The sequence below is a fragment of the Pristiophorus japonicus genome, chromosome 21, assembly GCF_044704955.1.
Source record: "Pristiophorus japonicus isolate sPriJap1 chromosome 21, sPriJap1.hap1, whole genome shotgun sequence".
NCBI lineage: Eukaryota > Metazoa > Chordata > Chondrichthyes > Pristiophoridae > Pristiophorus > Pristiophorus japonicus.
This window is the reverse complement of record NC_091997.1, coordinates 63,286,881-63,310,360: the sequence shown is the minus strand read 5'-3', so window position 1 is coordinate 63,310,360 and position 23,480 is coordinate 63,286,881. Positions and strand designations below refer to the sequence as shown.

General features: G+C 46.3%; 1 protein-coding gene across 3 annotated transcripts in view; it reads left to right on the top strand.

Annotated features, from left to right (window-relative positions):
• Nucleotides 1–2,668: 2,668 nt before the first annotated feature.
• Nucleotides 2,669–23,480, top strand: part of LOC139234032 (E3 ubiquitin-protein ligase ARIH1) — a 70,129-nt gene continuing 49,317 nt past the window's right edge. The window contains exons 1-4 of one of the 3 annotated variants that reach the window (XM_070864885.1): nt 2,669–3,135; nt 11,970–12,037; nt 16,545–16,689; nt 20,053–20,115. In XM_070864885.1, coding sequence (XP_070720986.1) covers nt 2,848–3,135; nt 11,970–12,037; nt 16,545–16,689; nt 20,053–20,115 — 564 coding nt within the window. In that variant the 5' untranslated portion in view covers nt 2,669–2,847. Of the gene's footprint in view, nt 3,136–4,370; nt 4,657–11,969; nt 12,038–16,544; nt 16,690–20,052; nt 20,116–23,480 lie in introns of those variants that run through there. The other 2 variants (XM_070864887.1, XM_070864886.1) reach the window with 2 other exon arrangements.

The window sequence follows — 23,480 nt, the reverse complement described above, 5'->3', positions numbered from 1 at the left end:
TTTCTCCAGGATGCCCACTGTTCTCTGTATCTTTGGGTTCGCTATCTGTATCTCGTCACCAGTTGTTGTGTATGGAGAAAGAGTCAGACTGAATACTGTGAGCTCAAAGTAACATGTGACCGTAGTCTTTTATTGCAGGTCTCCAGAGTGCCTCTCCAATCTGTGAAGCCTTCTTAAATACCTGTGCACCCAAGGGATTATGGGATCCCTTGGGACTCCAGGGAATGAGCCCTCTTGTGGCTGTACAGAGTAAATACAAGTCCACATATATAACACCCTCGATACTTTTTATCCCTGCCCTCTAAATCTTAATCTAAATCTCTTCACGTACTGCTCCTTAGATAAACCAAATCCTCCATGGTCAGACCCATTGCACCTTACCCGGTGGATGCAAGGTGGTTGTTTACAGCAAGCCAAGTCAAAGCCATTTTCCAAAATGGAATGAAGAGTAGCGATTCTGCAGAGTTTTCAAGCCAGGTTTGAATGAATGAAAGCCTGTAGTCGTGTTGGAAAAACTGTTCTGCCCACATTTGAATGGACACATCCCATTCAGTGGCAAAAATTGCTGGCTTTGGAGAATGTGTGGGCAAAGTTTCTGCTCATGTAAACATAGGGTGGAATTTCTTTTCCCATCAAAAATATTAATCTTCTAGCTGGTAGAATTCAGGTGAAAAGTTACTGAAAGCTGGAAATTAAGTGTGCTGAACTGAGAGAAACTGTAAGTGGCATGGCTGAGCTATACGGAGTACAAAACTGCATGAGAAACAGAGTGTGACAATAAAAGGGAAGAAATGTCAGTGTACAGCAGAGCATCAGCAGGAACACGTGTGACAGTGAGCATATCAGAGAATGAGACAGAGTATATATATAAAACAGACAGAAAGTGTACAAAAGCAAAAGTTAGAGAGATGTGAAGGCAATAAGTCAGTGAGAAGCGTATGGGCAAGAGAAAGTGAGACTGAGTGAGTGAGTGAGCGAGACAATAGGAATCAGTGCGAGAGTGACACTGGAAGATGTTCAATGTTCCAGAACTTCAGAAAGATGGAAATGTGATAGTTCCAAGAAGCTCAGCTTCCTCTTTTATGCCAAACAACTCATTTTCCTAAACAACTGTTAATTTCCCAGACGGTCCAAGTCTTTCCCCACTTGTTTCTAGCTCATTTTGTTTCCCTCATCTTCTTTCTTGTTATTGTCCCTCTTTCTCCATTCCTGCTCTTGTTCCCTTTCTTACCTCTTTCTCCTTTTTGCCGCTTTTTGCATTGTGCTGCCCACAGTTTTGGAGCCAGTGCTTGGGGAAGGTGAGGGAGTCACACTGACCTCTCCATCAGCCAGGGGCAGTGGGCAGTGCTTCCTTGGGCACCACCCTGGGTGGCAGTTACACCAGTGTGAGAAACTGAGTGTGAGTGTGAGAGACTGTGAGTGTGACTGAGTGTGAGAGACTGTGTGAGTGTGACTGAGTGTGAGAGACTGTGTGAGTGAGTGGGTGAGTGTGAGAGAGACTTGAGTGTGAGGGACTGTGAGTGTGAGAGACTTGCGTGTGAGGGACTGTGAGTGTGTGTGAGAGAGAATGTGTGTGAGGGTGAGGGACTGTGAGAGTGTGACTGAGTGTGAGAGAGTGGTGAGTGTGAGAGAGACTTGAGTGTGAGGGACTGAGTGTATGTGAGAGAAACTGTGTGTGAGTGTGAGGGACTGTGACTGAGTGTGAGGGACTGTGTATGAAGGTGAGTGTGACTGAGTGTGAGGGACTGTGAGTGTGTGTGAGAGAGACTGTGTGTGAGGGTGAGTGTGACTGAGTGTGAGAGACTGTGACTGAGTGTGAGGGACTGTGAGTGTGAGAGAGATTGAGTGTGAGGGACTGTGAGTGTGAGAGAGATTGAGTGTGAGGGACTGTGAGTGTGAGAGAGATTGAGTGTGAGGGACTGTGAGTGTGAGAGAGACTGAGTGTGAGGGACTGTGAGTGTGAGAGATTGAGTGTGAGGGACTGTGAGTGTGAGAGAGACTGAGTGTGAGGGACTGTGACTGAGTGTGAACAATTCTGGCACAGGAGGGTGGGAGTGATGAGAAAGTGGAAAGGCGGCAGTGAGAACTACCGGAGGCTGAGTGCGGGAGCTTGCAAACAGTCGGCAGAGAAAAAAAGACTTGCATTTCTATAGCGCCATTCATCTCAGGACGTCCCGAAGCGTCTGACAGCCAATGAAGCACCTCGCGAAGTGTAGTCACTGAGGAAATGTGGGAAGCAGAAAGTGAAGAAACGTGCGGTAAATGTGAAACAAACTCAGTGTGTAAAATAAAAATATGAGGTAACTTAATGTTTAAAAGCCGAGAGTGTGAAGATGGAGCGTGTAAAGTGTGAGGGGCGGTGAGCTCGGGCTGGAAGACGCGCAGGCACTGAGCGCGAGAGCGAGCGAGCGCGCGCGCAGGCACTGAGCGCGAGAGCGCGCATGGTAAGCGTTTTGCCCGCGCGCCCACGCACGCACGCCCCGACCGGCAGGGCGCGCGAAAGCTGCGAACCAGGCGAGCGGGGAACGGGCGGCGCGACGTCACAGAGGGGTAACTGTGGTGTGGCGGAAGTGGCAGCGCCTTGCGGGGCGGAAGTGACGACGTGTGCGGGCGGGCAGGCTGGGCGGGCGGGCGCGCGCGCGGGGGGGGGGCGGACGGGGACGGCCGGAGGTGGTGGGCGCGCGCAGGCGCAGTGGGGAGGCGGAGGGAGCGCGGCCCAGTCCCTTTGTTGCGGTAGCGCTGCCGGGGGAGGAGAGCCGAGCCGAGCCGGAGCCGGAGCCTGAGGCAGGGACACCCTCCCCACCCACCCCCCACCCTACATACACACACGCACGGCCGGCGCCAAGCATGGACTCGGACGAGGGCTACATGTACGACGAGGATGAGTACAGCGAGGAGAGCGAGCCCGAGGATAACTTCGAGATCGGCGAGGTGGAGATGCAGGAGCCGGGCCTGGAGCCCGGGCAGGACGGTGACGGCGGCGGCGGAGGAGGCGGCGGCCTGGGAGGCTTGGGAGGCCTGGGCGGCCTGGGCGCCGAGCAGGAGGAAGAGGATTACCGCTACGAGGTGCTGAGCGCCGAGCAGATCGTCCAGCACATGGTGGAGTGCATCCGCGAGGTCAACGAGGTCATCGAGGTAATGCCGGAGCCGGCCGGCGCGCCGCAGGAAAGGCCGCCGAAAGCCCGAGCCCGCAGGCCCCGCGCGCAGGGAGAGTCCTTGGGGGGGAGCGAGAGTTTCCCTGGAGGGTGTGAGGGGGGGAGAGTGGGAGTCCCCCCCGGGGGGCAATGTGAGCTGGAAAATAAAGAGGGGGAGTGAATGGGAGCGGGGCTGTGGGGCCACAATGAGTGAGTGCTGTTTGTCCCCTCACACTGGCTACTTTTCTGGGGCTTGGTGTCAGTGACCAGCTCTGAGCAGGACTTTGGGGGGGGTTAGAGCAGGATTCTGGGGTTCACTGGGAGTTTATGAAAATTCCTGGGGTTCACAGAGAGTTTGAGCAGGATTCTGGGGATTTGAACAGGATTTGGGGGTTTGAGTGGGATTCTGGGGTTCACTGGAAGCTTAAGCAAGATTCTGGGGTTCATTGAGCGTTTGACATGATTTTGGGGTTCACTGAGTGTTTGAGAATGATTCTGGGATTCGCTGGGAGTTTGAGCAGGATTCTGGGAGTTTGAGCAGGATTCTGGGGTTCGCTGGGAGTTTGAGCAGGATTCTGGGAGTTTGAGCAGGATTCTGGGGTTCGCTGGGAGTTTGAGCAGGATTCTGGGGTTTGCTGGGAGTTTGAGCAGGATTCTGGGGTTTGCTGGGAGTTTGAGCAGGATTCTGGGGTTCGCTGGGAGTTTGAGCAGGATTCTGGGGTTCGCTGGGAGTTTGAGCAGGATTCTAGGATTTATTGGGGGTTTATGCAGGATTTGGCAGTTTGAGCAGGATTCTGGGGTTCGCTGGGAGTTTGAGCAGGATTCTGGGCTCGCTTGGAGTTTATGTGGGATTCTGGGGTTCATTAGGAATTTGAACAAATGCTGGGATGGCAGTTTCTTTACAAGTCAGTTTGCACTTATCTGATCCTGGCTTTGCTCAATATACCAGTGTGAATTTTGTGCTCATTGAGGTATTGCGAAATGCAGACCGAGATCTTAGTGCAGCCGCATCTCGTTTACAGGCACGTGGACCGAGTCGGTTGTATTTTCACTGTGTTTAATATTTATGGTTGGGGTAGTTTAGAATTTATCTGAAAATTATAGCAGTTTTTATGCCTGTGATGTTTTGATTGCAGTGCAATTCTACTATATTGGTTAAATTGATATTTGGATGGCTTGGCTTGAGCTATTCATTTTGGTAACAATCATGCTACCTGCTACTTATTGATATACCTTGTCTTGCCTATGATTTTCAACCTTGGTGTCCTGCACTGTCCTTGCCACATCACCTAGACTTCTCAGTCGAAGAGAAAAGCAAATTGCCCAAGTAGACACAAGAGTATGATGTTTGAGTTCCTCTTATAAACTCTGGTTACAACTATTCGGAAAGATGCGATCCCACCATAAGCCAGCATATAGCACTCGGCATGCAACATTTTGAAATGGATTGGAGCGCAGACTATTGAGCTGGAGGTTTGAGTTTGTGTGTGGACGTTTATCCTTAATCTTGGAAGAGGTTTAGGTGAGTGATCACCTGGAATAGACATTTCTAAGGATGGTTTCATCTAGTAGTTTTTCCAAAATTGTTGCATGACAAATGAAGTTTGCTGGTCTCCACACTTCCTCTTTTGAACTGCTTGTGTCTCTAATCCTTTTAGACTCATTTTCTCTAGCCTCGCCTCAATGGGTATGGCCACCAGTTTTGCCAAAAGGTCATCGACCTGAAACGTTAACACTGTTTCTCTCTCCACAGATGCTGCCTGACCTGAGTATTTCAACATTTTCTGTATTTAGTTCCAACAGTTTGTCACCTAATATTAAGTGGTTATATCTGATGAATGGTCCAGAGTGGTTGGGAAATGAGGCAATGTTAATTTTAAAAATATTTTTGCTTCACAAAGTGGTGAAGTCCTAGTTTTACGTTTTGAACCGTGCTAGATATTCCATGGACCGTGGAGCTTAGCGCACATTTTTTAAATAATTAATTTTGCAACGTGTCAAGTGTTGATCATAGTAAAAGGAACCTGGGAGAGGAAAAAAGGTGAGTCGGAATAAAAGTACTGAGTTTAGTCCTGTGCAGTGAAAGCTACTCTTTCTGGCAACCAAGCACAAATCACACCCAGTAAAAGAATTGGGCTCCATGAAAATCCCATTCTGCAGTTCCCAACTCTGAAATTCCACATCACAATGAACATAGACTGTTTCAAGAGCAGCTGAAAATATGCTCGGTCTAGGAATAGCAGCCATGTTTGAATCTTGGGACCTCTGGTCTCAACATATTGCAATTATGGTGGCTGATTCTGACGACTTTGGCCTGTACTGGGGTTGGTAAAAACTCAGTTTACTAGCGATCACAAATGGTTACCTGGTTATGAGAGTGGTCATTTTGTAAGCATTCTAATTACTCGAGCACTCGCTAGCCAGGCTTCCAGAATGCTTTCTCCCCCCACCGCCCCCCCATTACTGCCCCATTGATGAATGGGTTCTTTCAGATTCAGGTTGTCTGGAGAGAACGGGTCAGTTCCAGTCCTCAATCTTTGAAGACCTGGAGTAGTAGTTGCTACTCGCTGATGTGTTTGGTAACAGACCGTGGTAAATGCCAGCACTGAAAGATCACCAACCTTCCAGGACTCATTCAACATATTGGCTCTGTTAATACCTTCACTGCTCTAGTAGCAGAATGTGTATTGGTGTTTGTCACTGGGTTTCAGTAGTGTGAAACTTTAATTTGCTGAATGTGCCCAGTGACAGCACGAGGTATTCTTGCCCTGCCAGCTCTTTGTTTAAGGACCAACAGCTTAGGGTTTCAAGTTAACAAGTGTGGGTAGGCTTTACACTGCGGGGAAAGCTGAGCCTGCGATCCATGTACGTGGGGGTTATTGAGCAATCAGGAGTGGTGACTTTGTTTAAATCCTCCCCTCCCCCCAGAATGTGGAGATTAATTGTTAGCATCACTATCGGCAGCCAGCCTGATTTCCGTGAACTCAGCGTTTGAGCCTGGGATTTGCCGAGTTTGTGAGATTGGCTCCACACCATGCAGTCCAATCACCCGCTGAGCCTTGGGATAGGGGAGGAGAATTTGTTCTTTATCAATGCTCGATGGGGATTGAGCAACTCTGGAATGAATCTGGGAAATTTGTGCCTTGCAGGTGCTGGCCTGGAGGCAGCCTTTCGCTGTCCACTCAGTGCGGCTGGGCAATGGTAGGGAGGTATCCTTTCGGAACTAACATCGGCTGTGACTGTAACCTGATATTTGAAATGTTAAAGACCCGCCTCATTCAGCGGAAGGATGTGGTGTTCCTTTAGAAAGTGCAATAAAGCTGCTTTCTTCAGTCGAGATCCCAATACATGGCTGAGCCCATGTCAGTTGGGGGGAAGGGTAATGTGTTTTTGGTAGACAATGGCAGAATAATTAGAAATGAACCCAGTAGCCTCTAGAGTGATTGAAAAAAAAATTCCCCAAGTTATTTACAAAAGCAATTGCTGTTTTGAGCAGAAGCATAATTGGTCTCCAGGGGTGGGTTCCCAAGATTTGCTGCCCAGGCTCCAATTCAATACATGTTGATTTCTCTCCCTCTCTTCAATTTGCTCCCCATTTCTGGGAGGCAGCAGCATTCGCTGCTGGACAGTTCCACGCGTGTTGGTGGAATGTTGGTACCGTATCCAAATGGCCGTTCTTGCACTCTCCGTGAGTGTCAACAGGGTATTGGGCCCTGAGTGAGAGGCACCATGTTGTGTGTATGCACTTTCCAGCCATCGGGCATGGGGACTTGAGCTGATTTATTTTCCCTTTACTCTCTAGCCCAGCACAAACCTCAGTATCAAACCTGCGAGTGGCCTGTACGCTCTCTGCCTTTCCCAATTGAACTGTCAGGGCAGCTGGACCTTAAGTTTCGATACTCTACACAAGAGCACGGTGTTCAGTTTCACTCTCATAACTCATAGCTTGATTTGATTTGTGTTACTGGTGGAAGAGAACCTTTGTGCATTGTTCTGATTTAATTTTGAGGAGTGTGTGGTTTAATTCTGCCTATCATCATCAGAGGCGGTCCCTTGACCGAGGATGATTTCCTTCCACATGGGTTCACGGATGTTTCAATGAAGGACCCGATGTTGCAGTCCTGAACTCCAATTGAAGGGGTGGAAGATGCCTGTGTGTGGATTTTTTTAACGTGGTTACTGTTGCACCTCAACCACCACACGGACTTGACAGAGCTAGGCCTTTATCCAGTAGCAAGGGTTAACCAGGACGACTGGAAATCTGCTCTGCTGCACGGACCTAGTGCGCGCACACATCGCAGAGGGCCCGTGCTGCCCCTGGGCCCTCGGCTCTTCTGGACTCAGTACTCTCATTCGCTGCTCCTGCGCCGCGATCTCTCGCTGCTCCTGCGCCATACCTGGGCCCTGCCGGTGTTCCTGCCCACGCTCCAAACGGCGACCTGAGTCTTGTGGTTACACACGCGGCTGATGAAGTTTAACCCTGCCTCGAGTGATGGTTGGGCCAACTGACTTGTGGATTAACCCTGACTGGCTGATGCTTTTATTTCCAACTGCCTGAGCGGGGTTGCAGAACCTTCTGAGTTCTGCATAGTTCAGAAAACCTTTCCCTGTTTCTTTAGAAGAGGAAGTTAATTTCTCAGAATTGCTGGACACGTTCTCATTCTCACATTTTTGGCCCCAGCCAGTAATGGCCTAGTTCGTTGAGATTTCAACACACCGTGCTGGTGGGAGTATGGCTTGTCAGCAGTACAGTTCTAGGTTATGTCAATCTAAACTTGGGATGTGCTTGGAGGGAGCATTTTGGGCTGGGTGCAGTACTGGGGTTACAGGTTGGTCATTGGGGATGGGAGCATTTTTAAGGGATAAACCGAGTATTGTAGAATTTGAATGTTTATTATATTTGTGATTATTCCCTTGTGTATAATGTATGCCCCTTGATGTGGAAGTATTGAGACTGTACAGCAAGCTCAAGAAGAGCTCAATATTAATCATTTCTCAAAGATTACAGATTTGTGTAGATATCGTTAGAAGGATGGAACCTCAGATTTTCCATCCCAAGTCAGCAGTTGATGAAGATAAAACTTTCTGGCTGGAGCACTTTAGGATCGGCCTCGGATAGCGTTGGAGTCAGAGACACGGGCTGCGAGCAGGGTGAACGGCTGAGTCCAGTACTGCTGCTGCGCTGCCCAGGAACAGTATGGATGATTATTCCTTTGTCTGAGTGAGGTGATGCTAAGCCTGCCCGTCACTTTGGGAATGTATTACTTTTGAGCTTGTCTCGATGGTGAGTGTGCAGCCAGACTGCTGGCCGTTGTCTAATCCTCACTGTTCGCTCTCTTGCCACTGTCTCCCGGAGGTAGCCGTGGTGGCAGCAGCTTGTGTTGCCCAGCAGAGATTGAAATTTGTGCTAGGGTGGGGCTTTTTGCACATGAATCGTGTTGTCGACGGCTACCGCTCACGGCACCAAAGGTTTCATACAGTGTGTTGTGTGGTTTAATGAGAGTTTATTTTTTGCCACAGCCACCAAACAATCATTAAAATGGTGGAAGCTCCCTGCTTAAATGTGCATTTAATGTCTGTAGGGTGGCGTGTTGCTCATCCTCCAACTCATTCAGCATGTGTACAGTCTGTAAATAGGTTTCCATCTTTAGTTTGTTGCAGGCTTGTATGGAGCAGGATCTGAATGAACCAGATTGGGTGTGTGCAATAATGTGACCAAGCCTCACTTGCTGGCTTCACAAATCAATTTTCTCTTGTTAATGAAAAGCATATATATATCTGTGCAGTGTATTATAGCTGTTGTTATGTTGGTGCAATATTGTGTGAGGGATTTCTTAACTACCTCCTCCTGAGCTGTGAAAAATACCCAGTGATCTAAAATCTGTCCTTCCAAATTGGGCGGTGTCTGGAGAGAGCCATTGAGTGGTATAGCAAGGTGCGAGCAGAGTGGGGCACACGTTTCCGTTGCCCCCGATTATATGATTTTTTTTAAAAAGCCTAGTCAGAATACTGTTGGGTTTATTTATTTGGCATGGCTAAAGTGCTTTACCACAGGTGACTATTCAGGCGATAATGTTATTTAAAGGGAGCTGGCAAAGTATTTGAAAGGGACAACTACAGGAAAGGGCAAAGAAATTTGGATTTGAGTCGATAGCTCCAGTTGAAGTGCTGGATGGGCTTAATGGTTGTACTTCTGAGAGTGTAAGTGCTACTTCACACTAGAGAACATTAATTGCTGTACTCTTGTCTGGTGAATTGGACCGTTCGACAGCAGGGAAAAAGATCTCGAGGGACTCTGTCCGTTTAAGAGTTTCTTCCCGAGGTTTGTTGCTGAGGTTTACAGCAACCTCTGAACCCCTTGGTGAGATGTGGGTTTTTTTGATGGATCCCACCAACACATTTGTTCTCTGTGTAATGTATATTATATGGGCTGTAAGGTACTTGTGGCTGAGATTGAACGGATTGTTGGAACCAGTCATTTAAAAAATAAATTGCTGTTGCACTAACCAAGTTTTATTGGGTGGGTGAGTGTCTCTGTCATAAGTTGAGGTTTCTCACCACGTACAGCAGTCTCACAGTAGCTCGATGATCCCGAGAGCCCCTTCCAGAGGCTCGGCGGTGCTACATTAACTTTTGTTTTATGGAAGCTTGCTGTTCTTGGTCTGTAGATCAGGTGTCCAGCATTTGGCTCAATGGCAGCACGCTTGCCTCCGAATCCAGTCCTTCTCCAGAACACGAGCACATAATCTTGGCTGACACTGCTGCATTGCTGGAAGCTCCGTCTTTCGGATGTAACATTAAGTGGACGCCCTGCCTGTTGTGAAGATCCCACGGCACTGTTTGAAGAAGAGCAGGGAGCTCTTGCTGTCATGGCCAACGTTCCTCCCGCAACAAGCTCTGCCAAAGCAGATTAACTGCATATTTTTCTGCGTTTTTTCTTGTGGGCAAATTGACTGCTGCCTTTGACTAAAATGATGAGTAATTCATGCTGGGCAATAAATGCTGGCCTTGCCAGCAACGCCCACATCCCATGAATTAATAACATTTAAAAAAAATCATTAGCCATGAAGGGCTTTGCTTCGTGTGGAAACGTGGACGCTTCCAAGTACCAACACCCGAGTTTGGCTTCTTCAAACCACTGTAGACAATGTGGTGCCCTGTCTAATGATGGCAGAACAAGCCTCTGGATGAAAGGAGTACAGAAAAGCTTCCTCCATTTGTGTAACCAATTCAATCATTATTTACTATTGAATGAGGAATATCTCCTCTTTGCTGAAGAGCCATGGTCATGTGATATACCCTCCCCTACTTCCTGCTTGGCGTCCTTGTTCGTTGCAGATCTGTGCATGGTTCGGGGAGGATAGTTAAAAGAAAGAAAGAGACTGGTATTTTTTCCATAGTGTCTTTGATCACCTCCGGATGTCCCAAAGCACTTTACAGTCAACTGGGCAATATAATGTGGAATTCACACACACGCGGGTTGAGTGTGTGATTCTTGAGAATTCCCCATTCTGTGTCCCACTCTTGCTCCTAGGTTCTCTCTTGGACATGCTGCATCTGAAGTTTTTAAATTCCTCATTCTAACTGTTTGCTGCCACCACCTTGCAGAAAAAGCTACAGTGCAATTCCATAATGTTGTCTGAAATACAGATGGGGTAGGAACAGTTCACACAGCAAGTGTGGTACCTTGCCCTTGGAGGAACTGTCTTTCCCTATGCCCCAAGGCTACAAGTGTATGTTAGCCTTGTGTTTCCATAGTCGAATCACTGCGTTAGTGGAGTTTTTTTTATTTATGATGCTGCATTCCTGGCTTTGTCAACTCCAGATTATGTGTGAGGGATGAGTCACACTCTGATCATAAGTTCCTGTGAGGTAAGTGCATAAATAAAATTAAAATAAAAAGCTTTTCAGGCACCTACAACCAGGGTTGTCTCCTCTGTTGGCAAATTTTCTGGGGGAGATCTGAAGACTATTGAATGTTAGCTTTTAATAATTCCGTGTCATTTGGTCTTGATGGCACACTAGTGTTTTGTTGCACAGCAACCCGAGACTCTCGTGGCCTCAGCTGCATTATAATGCACGATTATGTCTGAAGGATTTCTATACTTGTGCTGCCAGATATGGTCGCATTGTCCACGTTTAATCATTGCTAGGTGAGGCTAGACATCCCAGTGTTTATAGTGGCTACAGGTCTGTTTGCAATGGTGGCAGTGCTCAATGAGGATAGCTGTGTTTTGCATAAAGCAAATCACTTTAAAGTGCAGTGGCTGTTGTACAGCAGCCATTTTGTGCATCAACCATATTAGTGGTGATTGTTGAGGGAGCAGTGTTGACCAGGACACGGTAGGGGAATTTCCAGTCTCCTTTGATTCGCGCAATTGAATCTTTAACCACACGTATTGATTGGAACAGGCAGACAGCCGTGGTTTAACATCACCCCTGATAATATAGCACAGCCTCAGTACGGCAATAATGCCAGCCTAGATTGTGTGTTCACTTGGAGTGGCTTGAACCCACAGTCTTCTGACTCAGGTGGAAATGGTACCAAAGGAGCCAAGGTGGCACTGGTGAATGCTATTTCACGCAGGAAATGCATTGCGCAATATTGAAGAGTATCGGCTGAAGTGATTTCTTCCTGCTGTAGAGCTTTAGTATCAATATGACAATTCTGGCTGTTGTTCATACGTAGACTGTATGTACCTCAGTACAGAATTTAGTAACCGAAACCCAAAGCACACTAGCACCACTTTCCGCCTGCATTTAAAAGCCTCAATCGCAGGAAATGTGCTTCAGAATAAATACATTGTGTAATTTGATCCTGTCTTTTACCCCCAGAATCCAGCCACTATCACGAGGATACTTCTCAGCCACTTCAACTGGGATAAGGAGAAACTAATGGAAAGGTAAGTCTGGTCTGCAGCGGGGAAGGTAATACATATTATTTCGCATGCTGGAGTTAACAGTTGGTCTTTCCATCTAGATACAGCTATCCTTGATAACTGGGTTGCCCCACTGGAAAACAGCAAACAATGCATTTCTACGAGCAAGGGATTAAACGTTGGGTCTCAATGACCACAGATCCATTGTGCAAAGTCATGGAACCCACACTTGTCTGCAGCAGCCGGCTCTCTGCTCAGCGAGTTGGTCTCCGAATAGAATGGTGCAGTTTGTGATGTTCTTGGGCTCCTCGAAGCAGATTCTTGACGCCCAGAATGAAGCTTAATAACAATACTCGACATTGTAGTGCCTTTGACAGGTGTGAGCTGTTCTAACATCATCAAAAGTGCTTTTACATTTAGTTCTTGTGTAGTTTAGTTGGTCGGAGATTGGTATCTGTAAGCCTGTGTTTACATTGCTAAATCCTGATGGCCGGATTGTAGTTCCACAAGCAGGCCGTCGGGATTATAAATACTGTATTGCCGTGACTGGCCGACTGACCTCTTTTGGCATGTCTGGTGATCTGTTTAACTGGGTCTCTAACCTCCAAGCGTTTACAAACAATGGGTCCAGAATAAATGGATGATCGCCTCATTATTAATTGTAAAATAAATTTGCCCAAATTCTGACCAGTTACTGATTACAAATGCACAGCAGAGGATTGCACATTTCAAGTTTGATTTTCAGTAGAGGTCAGAGATTCAATAGTGAATTTAAGTTGGGCCAATTTTAGTTATTAATCAAAAAACAAGAATGCCAATTGCAACGGGACGTTTGTTGTCCAAGCTTGCTTGCAGGTAGGTTAGGTGCGCTGAGACTTCAAGGAGGGCGCTTGGAGGAGGAGTGAGTTTCACTGATTGGAGCATGGCTATAAGCCCTGTTTTGTAACTGGACTCTAGACAGGTGGACTTGCTTCACACAAAGCAATCTATAAAATTCTGACGGGACTGGACAGGTTAGTTGCAGGAAGAATGTTCCTGATGTTGGGGAAGTCCAGAACCAGGGGTCACAGTCTAAGGATAAGGGGTAAGCCATTTAGGACCGAGATGAGGAAAAACTTCTACGCTCAGAGAATTGTGAACCTGTGGAATTCTCTACCACAGAAAGTTGTTGAGGCCAGTTCGTTAGATATATTCAAAAGGGAGTTAGATGTGGCCCTTACGGCTAAAGGGATCAAGGGGTATGGAAAGCAGGAATGGGGTACTGAAGTTGCATGATCAGCTATGATCATATTGAATGATGGTGCAGGCTCGAAGGGCCGAATGGCCTGCTCCTGCACCTATTTTCTTTATTTCTAATGCATTGTGTGGAGTTCACAGTTCTATCTGCATGTTTTTGACAGTAGTTCTGAAGTTCTAACTGAGTTTTTGAGTTTGGCTTTGTTATTGGTGGTTTAAGGCTATTTTTTGCTGGGGGGGGCACGGGGGCGGAGGAGGAGATGGGAGAGGAGTCTGGGTCCATCCTTGTTATCTTGTGGGTGGCTGCATGGTTTGTTTTCTTATCGGACAGTGCTAGATGGTTGAGTGTGTTTCCATGCAGGAATTGAAGGTTTAGGTGCTTGCTATTTTAGTTGAGTTTGTTGGTCACCAACTGCGTAGAGCATCTGTTGTCATTCTGTTTGGAGGTCATGGGTCCTTCATTCTGGGGGCTGTTGATGCTCTGGGTACCCGTCACTACGTGGATGGGGGGGGGGGGGGGGTGCTCAGTTACCTTGTGGAGGAGATCCTGTGGAGCCTTGGTTGCTGGACTTTGGAAGGGAGCTATAATCAGGCTGTTGAAATCTAGAGGGTTGATCTAAGGGAGAATGATGCTGCTGAAGTTGGTCTCTGCAGCTCCTTTAACTTGTCCACTGGGTTTCAGCTCGGAGAGGCGGAGGGGTCCGTTTCAGATACACCACGTGTCACTGCACTGCCGCTCTGAGTCCCCTGCGCGTCCCTGACTGGCAGCCCTGTTGTTTACTTCAATGTTGAGTGTACGATGGGATTTTAAAGGCTGAGAGCTCTTTGTTTTAAGTAGGGGGGTCTGTACCAGGAGTGAGGGGCAGCATTTCTGTCCCCATCCTGTCCGGTTTTGGTGGAGCGAGGCAGGAAAGAGTAGAGAGCAGCTGGGAGCCTGCAGGTCCGCTAGACACGATCCCCGGGCTAATGGGGTAGCAATGGTGAATCGCCAGATTTGTGAGAGCTCTCCTCTGTGTAGGGGGCTGGCACAGATACTTCAGTGTCCCGAGGTTGCTGCATCTGGCGGCTGTGGGGCAGAGCTCCGGAGTCCCTGTGCAATTTTACAGGAAAGGGAGTCTGATCGTTTTTGTACTTGGCTACTCAGCACAATGAGGTGAAACTGTGCCTTGCTTCGCAGTCACTCTGCTGGCTCTGTGGGTAGGGATTTAGTTCAGAGTCTGGAGCTGCTCGCTGGACCGTCACCACAGGACCATTAGACGACTGCACATGCCGCTGGTTGTCCATCCCACAGACTAAACTGGATAAATTCTAGACCACTGGTAGACCCAGCACATCGCCAAAAAAAACTGCATCAAATAGAAGTGCTTTAGCAAAATAAGCACAATAGCCGAATGACTTTTCAGCTCACTCCGGGAGGCTGGTATGGGGTGCACAGCTTTTGCTTTGCTGCAACCATCAAGCTTTTTAATGAGATTATGCCGCAGCAGATGGAGGCGTCTCGGTTGGTAGACACTGAACCATCGTGGCTCCATCTGCCTCAGTGGCGCCCATTCAATCAAGATCCCCTACTTCCATACCAGAGCGAAAGATGTTCATGGTCTGAATTATTCCATGGAATTTCAATGACGCTGGATCATGAAGTGTAATTGGATTTTGTCATGTAAATAGTGGGGGAGAAATTCATTTCCCGTGGTAGAATCACGAACGGTTCAATTCTACCCCCACCAGTATATCCGTTAACTGCGGATTTGTTAGTTGGAGGTTGCTGTATTTGGTTATGGGTTGGCTGAGTTGATCAGGTGCCTCTGGCTGCTCACCTATGCAGCTGTTAGCTCCATTCGAGAGGCCACCTGCAGTGCAGTGATGAGCTTGCTTTTGTGTTTATGCAAACATACAAGAACAGGAAAAGACCATGAGTGTTCATCCATATCCGTTAGACAGCGCAAGCTTGGAGCACCACCTTCCCTGGGGAAATCATTTTATTCAATGTATGATTCTATCCATTAATGTTAACTCCTGAGAGAAGGAAGGAAAGCAAAGGAAGGAAACACCATGGCCTTTTCAGGAAAAGTTACAAGAGACTATTGTGTGTTACTAAATTAACTTAACTAACAACCTCATATCCGCTAATGTCATTAGGAACATAAGTCTCAGACACAAAAGACTCACTAACCCCACTTTGTCCTGTCCTTCAGCAGCTCTGTCTGCCAAATGTATATCCAGCACTCTCTTGAAATCTGTGTATAGTTATAATGGTAGTTTTGAGTTCTGGGGCATTAATTTGAATGGACCAATGTTGTGTGGGTCATGAATCAGGCACACCGATCTCCACCCAAATACCCAATATACACTCCCACCCTGTTTCAAGATCACTAAATCATGGAACTTCCCCATGTTTATAACTCCAGTTTGTACGAAGGAAAATGGGATCAGTTGCGTTTGGAGTTGGAATTTGTGTGTTGGGTGTGGGAATTGACTGATTTTAAAAATGTGATTCATTACCTACATTTTTGAAGAGGAATAATTTGGAGTGAATTTAGCTAAATGTTTGCCCATAATTTAACAAAATGAAACAGTTGTGAATGATGTGACTAGCACAATCTTTCTGCAGCACTTCGGTTGTTTCAGTGCCATCGTCTTTGAGCTTCTCTTCACTTTCCAAGCCATTGCCCATTCCAATGTCACAGCTTCCCAGGCTTGTTCTCCTCTTCCTCCTCTCATAAAAGGTTGTAAAAAGATGATGGTGAATGTGGCCCTGGAGAATTTCAGCATATGTGAGACGTGAGTGACTGGAAAACTGCATGGGGTGTGCTGCTAAAAAGCAAATTTTAGAAGAGGCAGGATATTTTATTAAGCTAGTCGATCTCTTGTGGAGTTGCACTCGGGGAGTCGAGATCAAGTGTAGTCTTCACGTGAAGTCGGGTTAGAAGACGAGATAATTAGCACAGGGCAAGTGGATGTAAGTTAGTCGCTATTTTACCAAGTCATATATTTTGTGCTTATTTTTATATATTCCCATTATAAATTCCTGCCTGGGAACTGTTGATGTAAAGTTGTCACGCTGTCATTACACTCTCTTGCCAGTGGTGGAGCTGTGGTGCCTCAGCCAAGGGGTGTGTGTAATTACTGACCAGTTTACATTTTCCATTATAAGTGTGGACACAGGAAGATTTTCCATATATATGCTTCTCTCCATTAAGGAACCTGTTGGGAAAATGTTTCTATAGGAAGCTGACAAAAACTGAACAGAAAACTTTTGATTCGTTTAAGTAATGGCACGCATTACTTCTTGCAGATACTTCGACGGAAACCTGGAGAAACTTTTTGCAGAGTGTCATGTAGTAAACCCTTATAAAAAATCTCGAACACGCCAGATGAACACACGATCATCCTCGCAGGACATGGTTTGTGCGATCTGCTACCTGAATTATCCTAACTCGGTGAGTCCGTCAGACTGAAGAGCACAAGGTGTAACTTTCTGAAATAACTTGAGTTCAGCCTGCTCTATACTGTGTCTCATAAGTAGTAAGATTTTTCAACTGTTGCACTGGGCTTAGTGTAATCTCTCTGTTAGTACAGCAATAATTGTTCATGTTACTGAGACTGGATCACTGCTTAACACAGTATATAAAATCCTGGGGAAAATTCCCGAGCAATGAGTAAGCTCAGCAGATCAGTGAGTCACCTCTAAAATTACATCTTGCTCCTTGCTGGTCAATACTAATGTGTCCTTGCCCATTTAGTGGAACCCAAGGATGTGTAGCTCCAATTGCTGCTCACTGTAGGACAAAGGACAAGTGGTCTACTGGTCTCTATTGTGCTGGATACTTTAAGGCCTAATATCAAACCATCACTATACAAGCTGTAGATATATTTTTTCTGTGCTTGGAGACAACATAGAACTTTCCAACATCAAAAAATTTCAATTTCTGCTGATTTTGAACTTATTGAGCCCTCTTTCTGGTACAGATGCTGTGTAAAGAACTGGGAGGGAGTCCTTTCATCATGACAATTTCTAAAGACTTGCCCCAGATTCTGTCCCGATTATATGCCCTGGTGGATCATCCCACTCATTGAAATTACTCTGGATCAAAATTATTTTATTTTCTGCGTTTGGAGAGATCACATGTTCTTTTTAGAGGTGGATTATTAATGGGTACTGGTCAGTAATCCCAACAAGACAGAACTGTGCCAAGTCATGAATTTAATATCAAAATATGAATTATTGAAACGAATATTCTAATAGCACAGAGCTGACCCTGTGCAAAGCAGATTGCGGGAGCTCCAGTTTGATTGCCATTACAGTCTTGGGCTGCACCAAAGCAGTTTCTATTTGGCAAGCACCGACCGGTGTCCCACTGCACACATTCCTGGGCTGTCCTGGTGAGCACAATAATCGAACAGACAGAAGTACACAAACTGTTGGCTGTTTGGTCACCAGGAACTAATTTTTGAACAAGCAGTGATTGTGTGCCTGAGAGGTTTGGCCATGGCTACTAAGCCATGTGACTCCATCTTACCGAGTACTGGATCCATGTGTGTTGAAAGTGCATGCATGTGAGAGAGTCTCCCTCTTACCACATTTTAACCATCATCAAGCACTGGGTTCATTTAGAAAATGGGTCCATGTTTGTGCTTTTGTGTGTTTTTATAAAAACAGTTTCACCTCAACAGCTTCACGACTTGTGGTGGGATATTTTTTCTGGTTACTTCCTGTAATTTTCTTGGTTCCTTGTTGATGGTTACAGTATCCAATAACACTCCACTCCGACACTAACCTAGCACTCGAGTCTCAAAAACCTGATCTGGTCACACTCCCCTGTTACTATTAGTGAACTCGAGGCTGTGGCTATATATGGCTTGTAAGCAGTCATGTAATTGTGATCTCAGAAAGTAACCAGCACTGAAGTCTTTTAAACTACCTCTCATTAGATGCTAGGTTTGAAATGCTAGACTTCTGTGTGTGATGCTAAATTTATACAATGACCGAAATGCCAGACAAAACTGGTTGAAGATGTGTAATTAAAACGGGCATTTAAGCAAAAAAAGTGTGATGCAACAATAGAACATTGTGTAAGTGGCACTTGTGTTCAGTTATGTCTTGCCCCTCTGAAATTTGGATTACAATTCTGCATTTCTACAATTTTCTCAATCTGTACCTGGAGGCAGGGAGGATTGTAGTGTTGATTGTAGTTCTACTTTTGCAACACATTGTGCATGTCCATTTTTAACTTTTTTCCATTCTGGGACTGTGGGCGGCAATGGCAAGGCTGGCATTTATTGCCCATCCCTAATTGCCCATGAGAAGGTGGTGAGCCCTTTTCTTGAACCGCTGCAGTCCGTGTTCTCCTGCGGTGGAGTTCCAGGATTTTGACTCCACTTTCCTCTGACTGTCACTAATCCAGCATTTCCCGCTTGCTCCCTGCTGGGATTCAGAATGGTGTGCTATAAGGTGTTAGGCCAGTGGTGACTGCAGTAACACTTTACACCTCATCCGAAACTGAGACAGTTGTAACTAGGGAAAAGTTCTGTCTGCTTTGTGCACAGTTACTGTAGAGGTGTGAAATTATCAGCATTTTCAGGAACATAATGTTAAAGAATCTAGAATAAATTAATTTATAGTCAGAAGTTGCTTATCCAAAGTTAACCGACCTGGCTGGACTGCTGAGCATGGTCTGTATGAATAATTCATCTGTTGTATTGTCTATCAGTTTCCACACTGAACTGGTATCCGCTAACGTAGTGCAGCACCGGAGTTAACATTGGATCAGTTATCTGAATGATTCACTTATCCAAATAGGTGTATCTCTTGAATATATTTGGTGAAATGGTATCTGATTACACTTCCTATAACTTGCCATTCTAAAGTTGTGATCTAGTTACAAGTCGAGTCGGGCTGTCTCCATGTTGAAATTCAGTTTCCCCTTCCTCCTTCCAGCCCTTCCCCTGGTGCCCTGCACCACGGGGCCTCGGCCCTTCCCCTGGTGCCCTGCACCGCGGGGCCTCGGCCCTTCCCCTGGTGCCCTGCACCGCGGGGCCTCGGCCCTTCCCCTGGTGCCCTGCACCGCGGGGCCTCGGCCCTTCCCCTGGTGCCCTGCACCGCGGGGCCTCGGCCCTTCCCCTGGTGCCCTGCACCGCGGGGCCTCGGCCCTTCCCCTGGTGCCCTGCACCGCGGGGCCTCGGCCCTTCCCCTGGTGCCCTGCACCGCGGGGCCTCGGCCCTTCCCCTGGTGCCCTGCACCGCGGGGCCTCGGCCCTTCCCCTGGTGCCCTGCACCGCGGGGCCTCGGCCCTTCCCCTGGTGCCCTGCACCGCGGGGCCTCGGCCCTTCCCCTGGTGCCCTGCACCGCGGGGCCTCGGCCCTTCCCCTGGTGCCCTGCACCGCGGGGCCTCGGCCCTTCTCTGTGGTTGTTAAAATTAATTAGTATATAACGCACTCCCAGCTCCCTCCCTGACCAATTTTCTGGGGTAGGTCTGATGGGTACAGGCTGCCCTCCCAGTGATTGTGCTTTATTTTTGAGCCTGGATGTTTATCATTGGGCAGGCCCTTGCACTATAGAGGGCATCTTTATTGTTCCTTTTCTAAAAATAAATGTATTTGAGTACAATGGAGATAGATTTCCAACAGCACGGATTAAATTGGGTATAATGTGTGTACAAATTGTGTAGTGTTTTGTACATTTATAGACATTTTAGTCTTAATCACTTGCTTTTTATAATTGTATAATGTGTACAGATTTAGAATAGTGGTCTTGTAGCATAAAGCAATGACAAGGTGGAAACAAGTCTCGTATTCTCTTATTAGAAAGAAGAAAATGGGGGGTCTGGAAGCGCCACTAGGATCACTAACTCAGTATCAGATGGCCAGGTAGGGTGGAGATTATAGAGCTCTGTATAATGAATGGGGTGGCACCTTCTATTGAAAATACTGCATTTTTCGATAACTATCGATATTGTGGCTAATATTGATGGGAACTAATTCTGGTTCCTGGGGTTTCCTACTGGCGATCTGAATCCCCAATCGCCTATGGTACTGCACTGTGTATCAACTGATCACTTCAATTAATCAGTGTTAGAATATCGATATGTCATTCTAAATGGATCAGTAATTGGTGAAATTTCCATAAATGTGCCACCCCTGGTATAGTGTAGTAGTTAGTTTGAGTTTGGTATGTAGTCTATCAACAACCCCGCCCCCCGCCATCCACTCTGAGTCCCCCTCAAACACAAGAACTGGACATTAGCTGATCAAATGGGACACATCAGATCCCCTGAGCTGATAAGAGTGAGGCTGGAATCTGTGTCTTCTCTCGCATTGCGCCTCCACATTCAGCTTTAACACAATTGCTGGCTGTGGGATGAAATGAACTGCTTGAGAGGAGGCTTTGAGGCAGTGCTTTGACTGCTTCAGGCAGAGCCTGATTAAACTTGAACCTGCAGCTATTGCTGTGAGCTGGGCACCTCAACAGTGTTGCAGGGTGTGATTTGCATAAAGCTTTTCAGTTTTAGAAACGCAACTGTTTGTCCCAGTGAACCAATTCGAAACTTGAAGTTGGCCGTAAATAATGGCCATGGGATCGACTACAATTCTTACAGCTACAGCTTGTATTCCATGGTGCCGGTTGTAGTTACAAGAGGGGCCAGTAAGTGTTGTTTGAATAGGAATCCAGGGAAACATTTCAATTTAAATAATACTTGATTTGGTTTCTCTGCACTTTCTAAGCCAGTTCCACACTAAGTTTGGTACATTCAGATTATTCCATTCAGCCTGGTCTCCTCTACAGCATGCTTGCAGTTTGCTTCACCCGGTCAGTATCTGAGCAATATTAATCCCTCAACCACAAACAGTAAATGGTCATTTAAGGGACCTTGCTGTGTGCAAGTGGGCTGCTATGTTTGTTTACATAACAGTGACTAAATTTCAAAAATAATTCAGTAAAGCATGTTGCAATGTCCTAAAGGCATATAGAGCAAGATATAAATCAAAGTTTTTATGTGTACGGGAAATATTAAAACAGGTGACCCTTTATTTTCAGACCTGACTTGTTATTGTACACGTACCATTGCTGTGGAACTTTGAAGGACTGGCACCACCTGCCCCTTTAAGATACTTTTGGTAACTTGTTCTTTCCATGCCCTATCAGAGCACAGCCGCCCTCGAACATGGATGTCTTCAATTGTTGTGCCCAAAGGGAGCAACAGCACAAGATTGAAGACTGAGACCTTGAGCCATTTCTCCAATGGAACTGGCTCTCGTGGCTCATCTATATAGGAGTGAAACTAGTTACCTTCTAGTTACACAAAACTGTAGAAACAAACTGTGGCAAAAAGCCAAAAGTTCAGTAAGTCCAAGTGTGTGTTGGTCAGCTCACTGCAGCACTAGAACCACAGTAGAAGAGGGGAAGATATAGGGGATGTGGAACACTATTCCAAAAGTGATCACTACACCTAAAAGATGAACAATTTACCTTTCTTCTTCTGCTATACTCCATGTACTATATACCACAGAATATAGCCTTCCCAAAGTTAGTGCTCATCTGCAGGATGGAGGACCTTTCTACTTGGGTCTGGGCCAGAGGTAAGCAATAGTTACTTGAACTGTATATTGGTTTCAACAGTAAAGTTTAGAGTGTTTGGAATTGCTGTACAGACATGTACCTTTACCAGACCAGGTAGCAATGAGTGGAATGGCTTTGGACTATATCTTGGCAAGGGAGGGGGAAAGTACTCTTGTTAAAAGGTTGCAGTACAACGTTGGGTTGGCTGCAGGGTAGCGATACTTTGAGAGGCCCTGATGGCTTCTTTCTGTCCACAGCTTAGAAGCTCCTGACACCCATGTCATGTTCGGACTTGTGCAGTGCAGTACAAGAATATTACTGTCAGCCGAGCCAAATTAAACTGGGGCAGAAAAGTTGGCCGTAATATGTAGTGTGATTGTTACCAATTGCAAGGCTTATTGATGCTATTGTGCAGGTATCTCTGTTAGAATGTGCTACACCTTTGTTACACACAGATGATGTGCCAGATATATTATAAACCTACCAAGCAAACTAATAGTGGAAAAATAAGGGGTTATTAAAGATGTAATTGGATACCATGATGTCCCAGAGGAGTAAGCAATGATGGCTGAAGTGGCATTTGTCTTTGCTGACTGTCCTTGTATTGTAAATCTGTAACTGAAGACAGCAGCTGCTCTGTCAGAGGCCAACATAATGGTCTTCACTCAACACCACCTATTGTACCTGCATCATCAGAGACTTGGACATGGATTGTGCCTAAAGATTTTCTGCAATTTTTTTCTCTTTCCCCCAAAACAATTGGCCCAAACGTTCAGCAGCAGTTGAATGTGTTGGCCTTTTAAACATAGCCTCAGTTTGGTGTGATGTACATGATCCATTGGCACCATTCACTCGCACACAGCACATTACTGCTGGTCAAGCATTCCTCACAGCTGGTTTCTACAAGGACTATTATTGTCCCTGATGAAGAGCATGAAATAGGAAAACCTTCCACCTCCCAACACCATCATCCATCACTTTGATGAGCACAAAACGGATATTAAAAAAAGCAATGCAACTTGCCTGAGTGACATTTAAATGTTAGACAAGCAGAGCTTAAAAGTTCTTGGTTCAATTAAAGATAACATTTGACGGGAACTTTTTAAAAGTGATTGACCTGGAATGCCCATGTGATGTGTTTAAGGCCCATGATGCAATGCTGCTTAAACCCAATGGAAAAGTGTGTCCCCTCTGCTGATCTACATTGCTGTGTTGTGGTGCTGTCATTTATGTTGTAACATTGCCCTGGCTTCCTGCCCAAGAAGAAACTTTGTACCAACACTCCTCTGACCTAGAGTATAGGTATTTGCTGAGATTTTAATGCAGGAAGTTTTGAAAGAGATGTCCTTCAGGATTCACGCACATACATTTATCACCATGTGCTCCACCAGACTGCAGGATATTGATATTCCTCAAAACACAAGACTGTTGTGCCTTAAAGAACGATGTCTATCACACAAGCTGCACAGAGCTCTCTTGTGTTCTGCTTCAAATATCTCGCATTGCACCAAAAATGTAGGACACCAGCGACTAATAACAGACTCGAGGTCTAAAAAATACACCCAAACAATGAGATTCACAATGGAAATACTATCCAAGCGTGTTTTCCTATACCCATCACGGGGTCCCTCTGGTATTTGTTGCCTGCAGTTAATATTTCCATTGGAGTTTCCTG